The sequence below is a fragment of the Trichechus manatus genome, unplaced genomic scaffold (assembly GCF_000243295.1).
Source record: "Trichechus manatus latirostris isolate Lorelei unplaced genomic scaffold, TriManLat1.0 scaffold00077, whole genome shotgun sequence".
NCBI classification, from domain to species: domain Eukaryota; kingdom Metazoa; phylum Chordata; class Mammalia; order Sirenia; family Trichechidae; genus Trichechus; species Trichechus manatus.
Window position 1 is genome coordinate 6,750,058 of NW_004444013.1, and position 18,044 is coordinate 6,768,101.

An 18,044-nucleotide genomic window follows, 5' to 3' on the forward strand; every position below is an offset into this window, starting at 1 on the left:
TCTCTCTTGCTCTGTGGCGGCCACACAGCATCAGGCATGACTTTGCAGTGGGAAAAGAAGACTGGCTTAGGGTCTCAGCCCAGAAGTCGGACACTATGAACTTGTGTAGTTTCTACTTCTCTGTCTACACCTCCTTAAGTTTCTTTCATGCAAAAGAACTAGCTGTAAAATGTTTTGAATGGAAAGCACTAACCACTTTTTTTTCTGGAAGTCAGGATGCCTCCCTGCTTTCCTCGGGTCTGGAAGTCACTGTGCAACACAGCTATCCTGGCCTTTTGTTTTTTTGTGGTGAAAACATATACAACAAAACCTACATCAACTCAACAATTTCCACATGTACAATTCAGTGACACTGATTACATTCTTCAAGTTGTGCAACCATTCTTGCTATCCTTTTCCAAATCATTCTATCTTCATTAACATAAATGCAATGCCCCCGAGCAAAAATTCCCCGTTTCCCCTCCTTGCCACCCCTGGCACCCACTAATAATCTTTGGTTTCTGTATATTTGCTTATTTCGTGAGATCCTACAGTGTTCCTCTGTTTTTCATATGGGTAAGGATCCTCTTGAGCTCTGGAACAAAATAAAATACCCAGTATGTTTTGGTTACATGGTTTATTCATGATCTATACTTCTACCTACTTCCAAGAAGAATTTGAAGTTATATGATGAATATAATCTTGTCTCATTGATTTGTTATTTACATTTATCGGTATAGTAAATGCGGGGGAAAAATGATTACCTTTTACAATATTGTCTTTTTCCCTGGGTAAGGGTAATCAGAAATTGATGCCCAGAGTTAGGTAGAAGTTTTAAATGACTCAACTATGTAAGTATTTTTACGATGTCTAGTGAACTTCTTTAAAATGTGTAATCCCTGTTAGTAATATATAGTCATGAGATTAAGGGAATTGGTAAAGATAGCCTAGTTCTACTGTATGTTATATGTGAAAGGACAGCTCTCCCCAGAAAGGACAGCTTTCCCCAGATACCTGTTAACATCCAGCCTTAAAAGCCTCTGGCCTACAGCCGTGCTCCCTGAGACCATCCAGTGTGGTCTGGAAGGGCCGCCCCAGCTAGCACAGCTCCTCTGATGTGTGGCCGGAGGGCAGACTGCTGTTGATTGAACTTGTTCACGGGCTTGTCAGTGTAGGGGTACCCGGGCTTGTGAAGGGGGAGGGGATGCTTGGCACTTTTGATGGTGTGAAAATGGGTTAATTATTCTCTAAAAGGGCTTCATTTAAAAGTAAAATTCTAACATTTTAATTTCCCCTCCTAATGAAGCACTACAAATTTGTTAATTAGAGCAATTGTTTGAGTGACAGGCGTGTAACCAAGTTGTCATTTTCTTTTCACAGTTGACAGATCCTTTCAGACCTATGTTAAGGGTAAGAACGCTTCTTCTAGAACTGTTTTGCAACCTTTATTTGACTCCCTGTGGGTTAAAAATACAAATCCATTGCAAAGAACTAAGCCATAGAATGGTGGCATGCGTGGGTAGTTGGGTTTTTCAGGTGGTGGGATTGAGAAGTGCCCCGGATGCATTACTTCCAGTGTTGGAGGAAGCCAGGCCATGTCAGGGTGGCGGCGGGGGTGAGGAGTGTGGGGAGAAGAGTGAAAACCAGATAAAATTCAACCGAGTCGAACTGTCTTGTCAGCAGTTCTGGTAAAAGGTTTGACTAATTGGAACTGAGGGGAAAGATTTAAGCTCTTGGCTGAACTTAGCATTTCACTTAGTTATACTGTCCTTGCACCTGGAAAATATATGCCTGAGTCTATTCATCTGGGCTTATGACTCCCTCATTCTGCATTAAGTAGTGTGGGCTTGCGACAGCCATTCGACCTATTTCTCTGGTGCAGAGAAGGGATACCATAAGCATGCTTTTAGCAAGATGTTTTGAATGTCTGGAGTGTCCAGCAGATGACTGCAGAGTGAATGAACAAATGCTGAGTGAGTTGGGTGTGTGGAGGTGAGGGGATGGTGGACCGATGAATGGATGGAAGATGAATGTATAGATTTCTTGCCGTACTTAACCCATTTCTGGTGCGTACAGTCAGCGAGTTTGATTTCTACAAAGGGAAAGGGGGATTGTGTCATCACTTAGGTGATACAGGCTAATATCTGTGATTTCAAAAGACGCATAATTTCATTGTAAGAGAACTGACCCCAGACTTGGATTCAAGTATATATTTCAGAAACAGCTCTTTAACATAGAAACCAGAAGCTTCTGTCCTTTGTCAAGGTAGGGATGGGGCAATGTTTCTTCTCATCCACCCGGTAGTTACTGAGTGCACACTGAGCCCTGGGTCAGTTACTTAGCAGGAATACAAATGAAGTGGAAAGGTATGGTCCCTGGCCTCACACACAGAACACACACACAGTTACCCCACTGCATACAAAGCAAGACATGAAATCATTTAAGAGAGATGGATTGATACACTTCCCAGAGGGGGGACTTGATATCTGTAGAGAGGCCTAAAGTGTGGGAAGGAATGGGTTCTTTCCTTTTTCTTTTTTTGCTTAAAAACGAACAGTGCACACCAACATGAATGGGTAGTTGACTATTAGTGAAACACTTGTGGGAACTGGGCTTTCATAAAAATGTGGTGAATTTCTTTGTACCACTTTGGGAATTAAAAAAAAAAACAAACCACACACAGTGTTGGGGGAGGTTGGGCTACGTTCTGTTCCCTCTTGTTTTGATTTGATTCACAGGCATTCCCTAATTAGCTCTTTGGAACAGCTGATTTGCATTATAGCATGGCAGCCTTTGTTCAGTAGGGTTTCCTACCCTACCAGCTCTGCCAGCTGGCCCCAGAAAAGAGAGAGAGGAGAGACACAAAGTGAACTTCAGGCTTTACCATCTTGGCCTTGGTAACTGGGGAGGCCCTTGTCAAATATGGCTTTCTGAGTGGATGCGGGCACCTCAGGCTCACAGAGGAGGAGAGGTGGAGACGCGTGTGGCTTCCTTAGGCCTGGGCACTGGAGCGCTGCTGGTGGAAGGCGCTGGGAGTGTACAAAGTACCCTTGTTGCTTCACGAAAAAGCCTCTGCAGCAAAATCCGCTGCAAGCTTTGGGGGAGTTGAAGGTGGTTTTCTCTGAAACATCTCCCTTCTGACTGTGTTCTTTCTTGTTCCAGAAACCAGGGAAGTGGTGTGCTATGCATGTTCACATTGCCTGGCAGATATACCACCACCAACAGAAAGTGAAGGTCAGTGAGCCATCCGGTGCAAGGAGGGGCGGGGTGGCCGCATGAGAGTGTGTGGTCTCTTTACAGAGAACTTGCTGAAGGAGGCATTAGAGCCTGTGTTCTGGACACCCACCGGCAAGAAGATCCAGTCCCTCTTGCAAAAGCTACTCAGAAATGTTACTGTTAGCTAGGGAGGCCAGCAGCAAAATTACAAAAGAAAGGCACACCAGTAAGTCCCTGGTGATTTTTCCTTATTCTTTTTATGATTTTGTCGTCGTATTGATCCAAAGTGCTTAAATATAGATTAAATTCTAAAATAAAGGTTTCAGAAATGTAACTGTAGCAATCAAGAATTAGAATAGGAAAGGATAAGACACTTAGTATCTGGGAAGAGCTATATAAATGAGAGTTTGGTTTTTATTTATAAGATTGGTGCATTCTTTTCACTTACGCCTTTGGGAAAATAATAATTTATGCCTTATATGAAGATGGTGCTACTGAACTTCTATTAGCAATGCAGACTATTAAAAATGACTCTTTGAGAGGTGGTGGTTTTTTTGCAGTGACCTTTCTGCTACTAGTCAAGGAGCCCTGGTGGCTCAGTGGTTAAGTGCTCGGCTGCCAGCCACAAGGTCGGCTGTTTGAACCCACCAGCCTCTCTGCAGGAGAAAGACGTGACAGTCTGCTTCCGTAAAGATTTACAGCCTTGGAAACGCTATGGGCAGTTCTGCTCTGTCAGGATCTGTGTGAGTCGGAATCGACTCGACAGCAGTGGGTTTTCCACTAGTCCTCTTGGTGACCAGTGTCAGGGGTTAGAATACAGACAGGACTGGTCGGTTACCCTGACTGTCCACAGATGCCTTTTTTCTTTCTGTTTAATATCTACATTTTCATATAGATGAATACATTCCATGCTTTATTAGGGCTTTTATTTCTTTTATTTTTTAATATTTTATTGTATTTTTTGGTGAAAGTATACACAGCAGAACAGGTTCCCATTCAACAATTTCTACACATAATGTTCAGTGACACTGTGTCAACATTCTCATTGTTCCCGTTCTAGTTGTTCCATTCCCGTTAACTTAGTCTCACTGCCCCCCAACCTTCTCGTCCAGGCTTTAGAATAACTGTTGTTCATTTGGTTTCATATAGACAATTCTTTTTTAAAAGAGCACAGTACTCAAGGGTGACATTCTTTACTACTTGAGCTACCCTGCTCTTTATTTGAAAAGTAGCCTCAGGGGTTTAAAGAGTATCTCAGGGAAGTAGTCTCGGGGATTCCTCCAGTCTCAGTGGGTCCAGTAAGTCTGGATTCTCTGAGAATTTCAAGTTCTGTTCTACATTTTTCTCCCTTTCTGTCAGAATCCATCTATTGTGACCCTGGTCAGAATGTTTGGTAGTGGTAGCTGGGCACCATCTAGTTCTTCTGGTCTCAAGGTAGAGGAGGCAGTGGTTATGGAAACAATTAGTCCTATCGTCCAGTTCCTTCTCCAGACAAGTAGTTGTATGGTCCCTCTCAGGCTTTTAAGGCACTCCTCACCAAACTAGGATGTAGAACACAAACTTTATGAACTATATTATGCCAGTTGACCAAATGTCCCATGAGACTGGCCCCTAGGGCCTTTACTGATGCAAGAGGAAAGAGATTAAGAACTCCTGCAAGTAACACGATGAGCCATCGGTGACTGGGTTGGGAACAAAGGAGCTAGTCCAGATTTCACAGTCTGGGTATTTATAGTCTGTAACTGAGCTGCAGTGAATCCATTTTGTCATGAACAACTTTTAGTCTTAACAGCAATTGGGAGCTTGATCAGGATCAAGAGAATAATATAAGAGACCAATAAGCAAAGAGGGAGAAGACCAGTCAGCACAGAAGAGGAATGTTAAAAATGGCTATGTGATTTAAAAAAAAAAAAAAAAACAGGTAAAAGTTAAAAGCAAACCTGCATAAATGAGGTCTTGAAGATATTTTCCTGTAGTCGCCAAATACCTGCTCTTTCTTATAACCTCCCATCAGTGAGTTTTGCTCACTTTTCCTTTATTGGTAGGCAGGGTTTAATTAGAAACCTTTGGTTTAGCTTAGTTAGAAAATGGGTGTGCTTTGAAGAGCTAACTAGATTTTGATGCTTAGTTCAATCCACTTTTTGTTCTGGATGATGGCCTTAGCAGAACTGTAGGTAAAACACGCCTTTTCTAGTAACTGCTTTGATTAAAAGCGATGAAGGATGTTATATGTGCACACTGTAGTAACTCCTTTCCATAAAAGTGTCCCCAGTGACTAAAACTTTCATTATCCCAATTCAATTAGAAAGACCCCTCGCAACACGAGCTAGCATTGCTCATCTTCTCTTTGCGGCAAACTGTCGTAATCCCCAAGTGCCATTTTGCTCGTGGACCTAAGTTGTGGTTAATGGAACTGTGCTGTGTACCATGCAGTATTAGCACTAAATAATTTGGCAACTAAATTAAAGGAGGTACTCAAAAGATTTGTATAGATTTATAGTGAATTAGACGCTTTGCATTGGGGTTTGGCTCTTACTTTAGACTGGCACTTTCACTATAGTATTCCCTGTAGATGTGAGCAGACATCACGTTATTCCTTTTGTCTTTAACATTCATTGACTCATTCTTTTAGTCACCAAATATTTATTGAGAGAGCTACCACCTGCAGGTTACTCTACCAGGCTCACGGCAACAAAGATGGCCGTCATCTCCCCAGTCATGCAAGTGCTTAGAGTTTAGTAGCTGGGGACCATTGTGTGCATTAAAAGTGATGAAAGTGTTGTGTGCTTTCATGGGCATTGCTGCCAGCTTGAGGTACTCAGAAAAGCCAAACCAGTTGCCATTGAGTCGATTCTGACTCATGGCGACCCCATGTGTATCAGAGTAGAACTGTTCTCCACAGGGTTTTCAATGGCTGATTTTTAGAAGTAGATCACCAGGCCTTTCTTCCAGGGTGCCTCTGGGTAGACTCAAATCTCCAGGCTTTTGGTTAGCAGCCAAATGTTTAACTGTTTGCACCATCCAGGGATTCCTTTGAGGTGCTCGGGTAGGTTTTATTTTAAATGGTTATGATGAATGAGTGCGACTTTGGCCTTCAGCAATAAGGGAAAAGCAAACTTCCCTTGTCTCTTTGACTCTCATGCCATGGTATATCAGATACCACTTTGTCGACTGTTCTGGAATGTAGCAAGGCTTTACAGCAGAAAATGAGGGAGTTAGAGGTAGGGCAGGAATGGGGTCGAATGGACTGATTTCATCAGATGCTAATGGGGATTGGAAGAGAGAGTCAGAAGCAGGCTAAGGGCATTGAAGGAGCAAGAGACGGGAAGTCAGAGCTTCGAGTCTCTGAGGTGCATCCAGTCCAAGGTGGGGCAGTGCCTGTCTGGGCAGCGGTAGATGGTTCAAAGAGAAGACTGTTGAGAATCCATAACGGGGGACAGCTTTGAAACCATGCTGTTGAGGGGACTGCCAGCCTCAAGAGTGCCGGGGAAGATAGGAAGGAAGATTATGAGCGAGTTTCCACAGTCTTAGCGGAAAGTGAAAGAGCCCTGGTGGTGCAATGGTTAAGCGCTCAGCTGCTAACTGAAGGAAAACTAGTGCGCGGCTGCTAACTGGAAAACCCTTTGGGGCAGTTCTGCTCTGTCACACGTGGTCACTATGAGTCGGAATGTACCTGACAGCACGTAACAAGAAGGAAAAGAAAAGATCCCATTAGTTAAATTAATACCCCTACTTTGTTGGTTTTTTCTTTTTTTTTTTAAATATGTAACAATGATCATTTGAAAGCTTGTAGGCATGCAAATATTTCTTCATAACTTTCAGTTACTAATGTAGTGTGATCTATTAAAGTATGGCAAAGAGTCATTAAACAATTAATTTACACAACAAATTATTCATGCAGAATTCCTAATAAAATGAGCTTTAAAATACTCTCATTTTAAAACTTGCTAAAATGAGCCTTTGCAGGGAATACCAAACTACTTAGGAGTGGTGGCAGTTTGAGTAAACTGGATCTGGCTTTATTCCTCAAACCATATAACCTCAAACATCAAAAAGGAGTTTTGCCACTTGACATTTCTGATGTGACAGACAGGCTGCCTAGTCAGTCGCAGGCACTGCTGACCCCTCGTAGGTTGACTTGTTTTTCTGTCATCTGAGGGTCAAGCAGCCCTTAAGCTGGGCATTCTTCTGGTGTTTTTAAACCTGAACTTGACCGGACCTTGAGCCTAGTGCTCCGTTCACAGTTTCCTCAGCCGGGCTCAGGTTCTTCTTCCCTGCTGTTCCTCATGGGATTTCACCTTTATTGTCCCCCTTGCTGTTCTAGAAACAGATGCAGTCAGACCCACACAAGCTGGACTTTGGACTGAAGCCTGAGTTCCTGAGCCGCCCTCCAGGCCCCAGTCTCTTTGGTGCCATCCACCACCCCCACGACCTGGCACGGCCTTCAACTTTGTTCTCTGCCGCTGGTGAGTGCAGGCGAGGGTGCTGAGGTGTTTGGTTCTCAGGTGGCTGACTAAATGGTGTTTGTGCTCGATGTCTCCACTCAATCACTCCCTAAAAGAATACCATTCAGGCCAGCTTGTGAGGGCAGTATCACAGCACATCTAGGGAAATGGACCCTTCTTCATTGAAATGGCCTTTCATTAAAGTAGGAAAAAAAGATCATCTCTCCCTTCTGGGGACATATTGCTTCAGCTCATTATTTGCTTCTATATTAAACTAGTATAACTCACAGGCATGTCAAATGCAATTGAAAAAGATTTGGAAGCTTGCCAAGGCAGCTCGGAAGGAAACAATGGCAGGAGATGGGTAGGGCTATGGTTGCCCTTACTCTTGGCACCCACAGAACACGCAGTCATTTTGCACATGGAGGCACCATTGTGCTGTGTTTTGAGAGTGTGAGGATGAAGAAATACAATTAGAGAGTCAACGGGGCACATTCTGTGTGGTGAGGGTGAGTCGGCTGGGTGCTACAGAAGTTAGCATGATTCTGGATGACTGTGGTGATGGAGGAAATGGGGGGACACCGTGTAAAGCCACTGGAGAGGCCTGTCACTGGATCAGTACTTTTTAACCTCTGAGCATACACGGTCCCTGTGTCTCCTGGGTGTGTCTTTTGGGAGTGGGTGGGGGGATTCAGACTCTCTGCCTCGGGTGACAGCACCCATTACTGCTCCAGGTGTGTTCAAACGACAGACAGTGGCTATAAGGAGCAGCTATAGAGCCTTGATGTCACAGTGGTTAAGCACTCGGCTGCTAACCAAAAGGTTGGCAGTTCGAACCCACCCAGCAGCTCCACTAGAAAGACCTGACGATCTGCTCTTGTAAAGATTGTTGTTAGGTGCTGTTGAGTCAGATCTAACTCGTAGCGACCCGATGTACAACAGAATGATACACTGCCCGGTCCTGCGCCATCCTCACAGTTGTTGCTATGCTTGAGCCCATTGTTGCAGCCACTGTGTCATTCCATCTCGTTGAGGGTCTTCCTCTTTTTAGCTGACCCTCTGCTTTACCAAGCATGATGTCCTTCTCCAGGGACTGGTCCCTCCTGATAACATGTCTAAAGTATGTGAGAACACAGTCTCACCACTGTTGCTTCTAAGGAGCATTCTGTCTGTACTTCTTCCCAGACAGATTTCTTCGTTCTTCTGGCAGTCCATGGTATATTCAGTATGCTTCACCAACACCGTAATTCAAAGGCATCAATTCTTCTTAGGTCTTCCTTATTCATTATCCAGCTTTTGCATGCGTATGAAGCAACTGAAAATGCCATGGCCTAGGAAACTCTGTGGGGAAGTTCTGCTCTGTCACAGGGGTTCGCTAAGAGTCAGAATTGACTGGACGTCATCCCAGCAACAACAACAGCAGCCAGGAGTGTTTGGTAGAAGAGAACAAGCCTCATGGTGTCAGGGAACTATTTTTAGTACACAGTTCCTGGCGTAGCACCCCACTCAGTAAATGCTTGTAAATGATGGCATTGAGCTCATTCTAGTCTCTCTAGTAATGAGTTCCATAACTTCATACCCAGTGTGTTCCACAGAATTTAAATTCTCTGGACATAAACATTCAAGGGGTTCCCTGTTCTCATCCTGAGGGACAAGTTTCCCATCCACCCTGGCTGCCACCTTCCCAGGCTTATATCTGAGACTCATTTCTGGTGGACCCAGGCTCTTCACTGAGGAAAAGAGAAATACCCACATTGCACGAAACAATCATTATAACAGGCCTTGTTGCCAAAGCAGGTGAGTCACCCTTGAGGGTGGATGGAATTTGCTAAGGTCTCAGATTTTCTCCGTCAGTCTGTCTGGGGACATATTTGAAGGCTCTGTTGCCATGGCATCTAGGCTATGAGACAGGGCTACAGTAAGAGCAATTTTTGGAGAGAAATAGATTTCTCCCTGGCTTCCATTTTAGCCTGGCAGATGAATTGGCTTCTTTTGCTTCACTAGTTCTGGAACTGCAAGGCACCCCTGGGGGCCTTGGGCTGTGCGAAGCTCTGGTCTTCACCAAAGCATTAATTAGCTTGTACTGCACAGACAGTATGTGGCCAAAATTTTATTTAGCTGGCAACACAGCTAGTGACTAATGAATATACTGGGCTCAGTCCGCTTTGTGGCAACGGGGTGTCATTTTTTCACTTCCTATGTGAAGATAAGTCACCATCTAGGGCAAAGTAAGAGCCTATCTCAGTTCTGAGACGCCATGACTCGGACAGTTGCCCTCACTCTCAGTGCCCTGAGAGCGCCAGGTGACAGTGTGTGTGCCAGGATGCCCCATGCTGGGTGGCTTCCCCCTGCAAACCAAGGCAGCGTGGTCCCAAATGTAAATTGAGTTTTAATAGGATGTAGAGAGGGCCAGCCCTCCTACATTTAATCTGTTTTCCTGAGGGAATTTACATTTGTTTATAGAAACTCAGACAAAATACGAAGGCTTATGGAACCGTTATTAGTAAACTCATTATTCCAGGCCCTGTTTATACTTCCATTCCGGAAGGTAATCTCTTCTAGTGTAAGCAATATGAGATTTGGCCCCAGATGGGTATTTGGTGAAACTTCTGATGTGTATTGTAATTTGCACATACTTATTAAATTGAGCCACTTTCATCTTCCTGTTGGGCGCTAATGCCTGGAATAAACTAAAGAGCTTTCTTCAGATGACCTTGGTGGATCTCTTGTCCAGAGCAAAGCCTGTCTCCCAGAGAGGAAAGCAGAGGAGGAACCGTAGGTAAAGGGAAAACCGAAGGGAAGAAGATCACAACGTTAGACCTGAGTTCCCTGGCAGGCAAAGACAGACTGTATAGTCACAAGATTTTTGGTGTCCAAAAAAATATGAAGAAACTAGATTTTCTTGGCAGTGAATGAACATTGACAGAAATTGGAGGACGTCACCTCCCATGACCTATAGTAACTCGCCAGGATGCATTTCACGGGGCTCTGTCTCATCCTTCAATGTGGGTCTGTGACAACTAGCACATTCTTCAGGAAAGGGATTCTGCAAAAGGCCAGAGCAGCTCAGTCAGATATGCAGCTTCCTGACAGCTGCTACCAAGCCAAGGACAGGAACACATAGACTCTCTGGAACAGTGTTTCTCAAAGTGAAAGATTTGCCCGCTAAGACACTCTATGAAGAAATTACTCCGTGGTCTAGCGTTCCTCTCGGAATGAGTGGGCCTGTGAGCATATGAATAGCTCCAGGAAGTCCTTCAGTAAACAGCCTTGCTGGACACCTATTTCCCTAAACTTTCTTGGTTATAGAAACTTCATCTCTCCCCCTACATTATCTTAGTGTTTCTAATACTGTGTGTCATCGTCTTAAAAAAATAAAAGCTCTCTTTGGCGGTGGCCATCCCAGGTCGGAAAGGGAAAAGGCGGTGGTTTGTTGTCTGCCCCTGACAAGAACATCTCACACCTGGATGCTGTCTGTAGGCCTGGGTGGACTTCAGCCACGTCCTGGCCTTAACATAGTCTCTCACCAGGGCCTTAAGCAAGTACGAGCCAGCTGCACGACAGAAGGTGGCTTTCTGTGAAGTCTGATTTTGTTTTGTTTGACTTAATAGGTGCTGCACACCCAACTGGGACCCCTTTTGGGCCGCCTCCTCACCACAGCAACTTTCTTAACCCTGCTGCTCACCTAGGTGAGTCACCTATTGATAATGGGAACTGACATGTGTGATTTAGCAAAACTTTGTTGACCGGGCTCCTGCTGCTCCTCCTAGCAAGCTGGCGATAGTCCTAGACATCTCACCCCCCAGGAGACGCTGATGCTCTCAGAAGTTCTGATGCATGCCGTCCATCTGACGATGGACCTGTCCTCAGTAAGGGTTCTGTCTGAAGGAACTCATGGTGCAGCGAGCCACAGCCATGCCTCGGTACCTCAGGGAATCCAGGTCTACAGCAGCCTGCTCCTGGCCATTGGAGAAAGATGGTGAACTTTTGCCCTATATCTAAGGTCATCTGCAGGAGGTGGAAAGAAAGACCCGATAATGTTATGAAGAGACATTACCCATTTGTTTTACTACTTTGCATTTCACTACGCTGTTAACTTATCTCTTCCTAGTAGATAAGTAGTGCATACCTTTTCCTGTCTCTGTTTATTTGGTACTTTCTGCAAGTGTAAGATATAGGCAATGGTATGCACAGTGACAGGATAGGTAACACATGTGCCTTTAGAATTTCATCGAGAAGTATGTTTTAAGATACGGTCTTCTGTTTCATTAGAGGCTGCAAAACACACTGCAGAGGGGAGACTGGGGAGGAAGGAAACTTAGAACATTGTGGCTCAAGTAGTGTTCCCCACTGGGCAAAAGGGCACAGTTCTAGAAGAATAGCCCTCAAGTATTTTTATAACCGAAAATACCTAAATCCAAGTGCAATGAAAACCTTTTACACAATTTGGTAGGAGGGGTGGGACAGGTCAGTGCTAGGTAGAGGGAAGGACCACACATTTCCCGGCTCCCCAGAGACCCTCAGGTTCCTCCCTCAGCAGAGTCCAGTAACCATTTCCTTCTTCCCGATCCGGTTTGCAGAGCCTTTTAATCGGCCGTCCACGTTCACGGGCCTCGCAGCAGTTGGTGGCAATGCCTTCGGGGGACTTGGAAACCCTTCAGTTAGTGAGTGCCTGTAACTTTTTAACTCTGCCTTGGACTGTTTATCTCCTCTGATCTGTATGTTGCTCAAGACCTTTCTAGATAATAGAAAACTCTATTCTTGGAAACACATTTAGGTGATAGCATTGCAAAGGCAGCCCTAAACATTTACAACAAAACTGTTCTTGGAGGTATAGCCCACTGTTAATATATGTAACTAAGGGACAGGAATGGTATGTGGTTGATAGAACTCCAAAAGGTTTATTTAAGGTCATAGTTCCATCCATCGTTCATCTCTACTACCCAAGACTTCCAGAAGTGAAAACAATTTTTAAATTTTATCTTCCCTTTTTCATTAGTGGAATTGAAAAAGCTCAATGAGGAATACCAGGGGAAAAAGTATCAGGCTTAGGATAGCCAAGAGTGGGCAACAGTTTGTAATTTAATTGTGTACTGAGGAGAAAAAAGCTTTCTTCATAATCTGCAAGGACACTGTAGTTTTCTACTATTAAAAAATTTACCTTGAGTAGGGAAAGAGTTGCAACACCTGTGTGTTGTTTCGGTCCCTGAATATTCAACATGTTTTCTTTCATGCTATGGATAATATTCTCCAGGTATGAAAAAACACCAAACTCATTGCTTCAAGTCAATTCCGACTCCTAGCAACCCTACAGGACAGAGTAGAACTGCCCCATAGGGTTTCCTAGGCCATAATCCTTATGGGAGCGTATCACCAGGTCTTTTCTCCCATGGAGCAGCTGGTAGGTTCAACCAACGACCTTCTGGTTGGCAGCTGAGCGCTTTTACAACTGCACCACCAGGGCCCCTTCTGTCCGGGTACAGGGGACCTAAATTGCAGCTCTAAGTGTACCATCACAGTTTGGTCTTTATTTAAAATGTAGCATGGGGAATGTGGTATGCACCTGTTTAGGTCAGTGGGCCTGCCTGGTCTCTGGTAACATTTGTTTTAGGTTGCTGAAGTTCTGGAAAGAGTGGCAGTCATACTGATGGGACTCTGGTAGGTAGGGAGCCCTGGTGATAAAGTGGTTAAAGAGCTCTGCTGCTAACCAAAAGGCTGGCAGTTCAAATCCACCAGCCACTCCTTGGAAACCCTATGAGGGCAGTTCCACTCTGTCCTATAGGGCCGATGTGAGTTGGAATCAACTCGATGGCAGTGGGTTTGGGGGTAGGTAGAGGATAACCATGAGTTCCACTCTGAGTCACACCATCAAAATACACCCTCTGCATGCTGCACCAATGTATCTGATTAGGTCATCTTGGCACCTATTTGTCCCTTTCGTTTTTAATTCCCCCACTTCCCCTTTGCCTTGAGTTTTTAAAAAAAAAAAAAAAAAAGCTGTGAGCTACCTCTTCAGGCTAGGACAAGAGTTCCTCTAATGAATTTGTTAATCTCCTTTCCTTTTCCAGCTCCCAATAATATGTATTCATTTTAACTCTGAATGCTGTTAAAAGTTTTTTGGTAAGTACCTTCATTACGGCAGGTTATATAATTTCTCTTAAACCTTTTTGTTCTCCACTTCACCATTTCAGCACCCAACTCAGTGTTCGGCCACAAGGATGGCCCCAGTGTGCAGAGCTTTAGCAACCCTCACGAGCCCTGGAACCGGCTGCACCGAACACCTCCGTCGTTCCCGACCCCTCCGCCCTGGCTGAAGCCAGGGGAGCTGGAGCGCAGCGCGTCCGCTGCAGCTCATGACAGAGATAGAGATGTAGATAAACGAGACTCCTCCGTTAGTAAAGATGACAAAGAAAGGTACGGAAAGAAACTGCTCTCAAGTCCCAATGGGGGAGCCCCCTCTGTGCCATGCACCAGTGTACCCGGCCGTCCGCCCTCCCTGCCCAGCCTTGTGCTTCCATTACCTGGAGCTGCAGTGCCTTCACACAGCAAGGCAGCAGGCCTGCAGTCCTTGAGGGAACCCCAGGCCCCATAGTGCATGGTGACAGTAGAATATGAACGCAGGACAGTGGAATATTCCTGACTTAGAAGCAGTCTACATGGAGAATGTCCACAGTTCCTATGAGCACTAGTGTGTCCAGACAGAAATCTTTCTCTGAAAGATAGTGAGTTGGAGCCTTGGACCAAACACACACAGCATGAATCAATACCATATTTACTTTCAAGTTCGTGTAGTCCATTAACTCATCCATAGGTTTTTCTCTCGCTTTTTTGTTTTTTTCTAGAAAGTCATGTATGCATTGCTTCATTATATTTTTCCTCAAATTTTGTTCAAACTCAAATCCTGGGGCTCACAGATGACTACTATAATTCTACTAATCTAGATTTAGAGGAATGTTAACAAGCAGGGTTTTCTGTTTTGTTTTTGCCAGTGGATAATTTTGCTAACCATTTTTATCTCTGTACTTGGTAACCTGTGCCTGAAAAGAAAAGCCTTAAAGAGGAATATGTCTTACAGTATTTTTTCTAAAGAATGTCATAAGCATTCTTGACAAAGTATGTGGTTGTTGTATATTGTTGGTTTTTTGTTTGTGGAACAAATTGATAAGCAGAGTACACCAAAAAAATCAGTTGCCGCTGAGTTTATTCCAACTCACAGCAGCCCCATCCGTGTGTGTCAGAGTAGAACTGTGCTCCACAGGTTTTCAAGGGCTGATTTTTCAGAAGTAGATCACCAGGCCTTTCTTGGAGATGCCTCTGAGAACCTCCAACCTGAGCACATTAACCGTTTGCACCACCGAGGGACTCCAAGGAGTACACAAGAGATGCTTAACAGAAAATACCTAATTACAGTTTCCTTTTGGTACTTAAGACTGAAATTTGATATACATTTTCTTAATTTTTCTTTACTGTGTATAGTGTGTGTGTCTGTGTATGTCCCTCCTAGTAACTTAAAGGAATTCGGCTTTGCAGGCTCTGAATGTGGCAGGTTACTTACTATTCATCATAGGCTATCGTGTTAACTGATTTCCTTTCTTAGAAAAGGACAAGTTTTCCTTGAAGGCGATATGACAGAAATCTCTTAACTGATGGGAAGCTCATTCAGAACATTCAGCTCTGAGCTGTCACCTGCTGAAGTCAGGTACGCCTACCATTGGACAGACGCTAGCCCACGGAGCCCTCGTTAGACCAGCTGTCACTGGAGAGAAAACTGCATGTGGCAGCGAAACTTTTCACACTTTTACTGATGGAGTCGAAATGGCCTCTCAGACTGAAGTCAGGAAACTAAAATAAAATGCACTCTTCATTTCTTAAACAGTTAGGGTTTCACCTCAGCCTTTGCTTGTTGACTGGAAACACAACTTTTAGGGATACTTCCTTCATTTTCCCACTGCCACTATCCTTTGGTCCTGGCTGTTACTGAGCCAAGCTGACGTTGCCTTCTCGTCACCATCACACAGTCAGTCAGGGCTGTCCAGAGGCTCGCCTGGTTCTTCATCCGGACTTGCCAAGCTTCATCTTAATTTCCTTCTGTTGCATTCCATTTTTGCCCTGGCACTCTTGAGCCCCAACCCAGGACAGGCCCCTTGAAGTCTTGGAAGTCTTCACATTTTCGTTCAGTCATGCCCTTGAAAATTGTTCTCTTTTCCCCGTGAGTGTCTGTTTACGGGCTTGCGCTTCCTACTAGCTTTCCTCCATCGTCCTGTCAGATTTTGGCTTTCTTATCCTTCCAGATGCAAGAGTGTCTTTTGCAGCCTGATGGTCCTGAGATGGTGGTTTCCTCTCAGACCTCCCTCACGTACCACATCTCGGGTGCTGCTCTGTGTCCATGATCTTTTCTCTGTCACAAGGGTCAGCAGTAGGAAACTCTTGTGATAGTTACGTGAAACTCCTCCCACCGACTCCGAATTGCCAGAGTTGGAAGGAAAGTTTGCACTTGGTCTTAAAACATCACTCTTAACACTGAGTGGTCCTGAGAACCCAGCCAGATGGGCCGTTGTCTCAGTGACTTTTGGCTGGAGTAGGTCAGTTTTATGGGTTGGCTTTCTGAAATCCTCTGTGGTCTTGATTGAGGCACGTGACTTAAAAACAGGAAACTGTTTCCCCTCAGGCTCTCCCGCTCCCCCAGCCCTAGGGCTTCACCCCAAAGTGGGCTCAAACATCTAGGTGAGCCAGACCAGGGTGGCTGGCTTTGCCGTCACGGGCGTGTCCGAGGCCTCCGTGGCAGCTGTTGATGGCTGGGCCAGAACCCGTCCTCTTCACACCACCATCTCATTGGCGCCCCCTGCAGGCCGACAAGCCGTTTCATCAGCTCCCTTGTCTCCCCCTCTTTCTTCCTCAGGGAAAGTGTTGAGAAAAGACACTCCAGCCATCCGTCACCAGCACCTGTCCTCCCGGTGAACACTCTGGGACACAGCCGCAGCTCCACCGAACAGATCAGGGGTCATTTGAACACTGAGGCTCGCGAGAAGGACAAACCCAAAGAGAGGGAGCGAGACCACGCAGAGTCCCGCAAAGACCTGGCCGCCGATGAGCACAAGGTGAAGGAGGGCCACCTGCCGGAGAAGGACGGGCACGGCCACGAGGTGCGCGCCGGGGGCGACGAGGCCAAGCAGCTGGCGCGCGTGCCGTCCCCCTACGTGCGGACCCCCGCTGTGGAGAGCGCCAGGCCCAACAGTACCTCGAGCCGCGAGGCTGACCAGCGCAAAGGCGAGCCGGCCTACGAGAACCCCAAGAAGAGCTCGGAGGTCAAGGTGAAGGAGGAGCGGAAGGAGGAGCACGACCTGCCCCCCGAGCCCCCACAGACCCACCGGGCCTCGGAGCCGCCGCCTCCCAGCTCCTCGTCCAGCGTGCACCCAGGGCCTCTGGCCTCCATGCCCATGACAGTGGGGGTGGCGGGCATTCACCCCATGAACAGCATCAGCAGCCTGGACAGGACTCGCATGATGACGCCTTTCATGGGCATCAGCCCCATCCCAGGAGGGGAGCGCTTCCCGTACCCTTCTTTCCACTGGGACCCCATCCGGGACCCCCTGAGGGACCCCTACCGAGAACTGGACATCCACCGGAGAGACCCTCTGGGCAGGGACTTTCTGCTGAGGAGCGACCCCCTCCACCGTCTCTCGACGCCCCGGCTGTACGAAGCCGACCGCTCCTTCCGGGACAGGGAGCCTCACGACTACAACCACCACCACCACCACCACCACCACCACCCTCTGTCTGTGGACCCGCGGCGCGAGCACGAGCGGGGGGCCCACCTAGACGAGCGCGAGCGCCTGCACGTGCTCCGGGACGACTACGAGCACCCGCGGCTCCACTCGGTCCACCCCGCCTCCCTCGACGGACACCTGCCCCACCCCGGCCTCATCACCCCCGGGCTCCCCAGCATGCACTACCCCAGAATCAGCCCCACCACGGGCCACCAGAACGGACTGCTCAACAAGACGCCCCCGACGGCCGCGCTGAGTGCCCCGCCCCCGCTCATCTCCACGCTGGGGGGCCGCCCCGTCTCCCCCCGAAGGACTACCCCTCTGTCCGCAGAGATGAGGGAGAGGCCACCATCCCACACTCTGAAGGATATCGAGGCGCGATGAGGAGAGGGGCGGGGCATGGGAGAGGAAGGAGCCGTCCTCCAAAACACGCGAGACTTGAAACAAGAGCGAGCGCGAGAACTCCCAGGCCGCTAACTGTGGGAGCGGCCAGCCCCCAGCGCTTCCCCTGTACAAAGTGTATGGACTCCAGTGCAGATTTTGAAATGTTTTTGTATATTCTATGTTGAGATTTTTCAGATCTTTTAGCCAAGTCATCTGTTCTTAATGTCTCCTACACTTCTTTTTTTTTTTTTTT

General features: G+C 46.4%; 1 protein-coding gene across 2 annotated transcripts in view; it reads left to right on the top strand.

The window, feature by feature from the left end:
* Nucleotides 1-17,819, top strand: part of AUTS2 (activator of transcription and developmental regulator AUTS2) — a 1,348,477-nt gene extending 1,330,658 nt beyond the window's left edge. Inside the window, exons 13-19 of one of the 2 annotated variants that reach the window (XM_023735302.1) lie at nt 1,360-1,389; nt 3,142-3,213; nt 7,520-7,661; nt 11,252-11,329; nt 12,221-12,304; nt 13,832-14,054; nt 16,540-17,819. In XM_023735302.1, coding sequence (XP_023591070.1) covers nt 1,360-1,389; nt 3,142-3,213; nt 7,520-7,661; nt 11,252-11,329; nt 12,221-12,304; nt 13,832-14,054; nt 16,540-17,791 — 1,881 coding nt within the window. In that variant the 3' untranslated portion in view covers nt 17,792-17,819. The remainder of the gene's footprint in view (nt 1-1,359; nt 1,390-3,141; nt 3,214-7,519; nt 7,662-11,251; nt 11,330-12,220; nt 12,305-13,831; nt 14,055-16,539) is intronic. The other variant, XM_023735301.1, reaches the window with a different exon arrangement.
* The last annotated feature ends 225 nt before the right edge of the window (nt 17,820-18,044 follow it).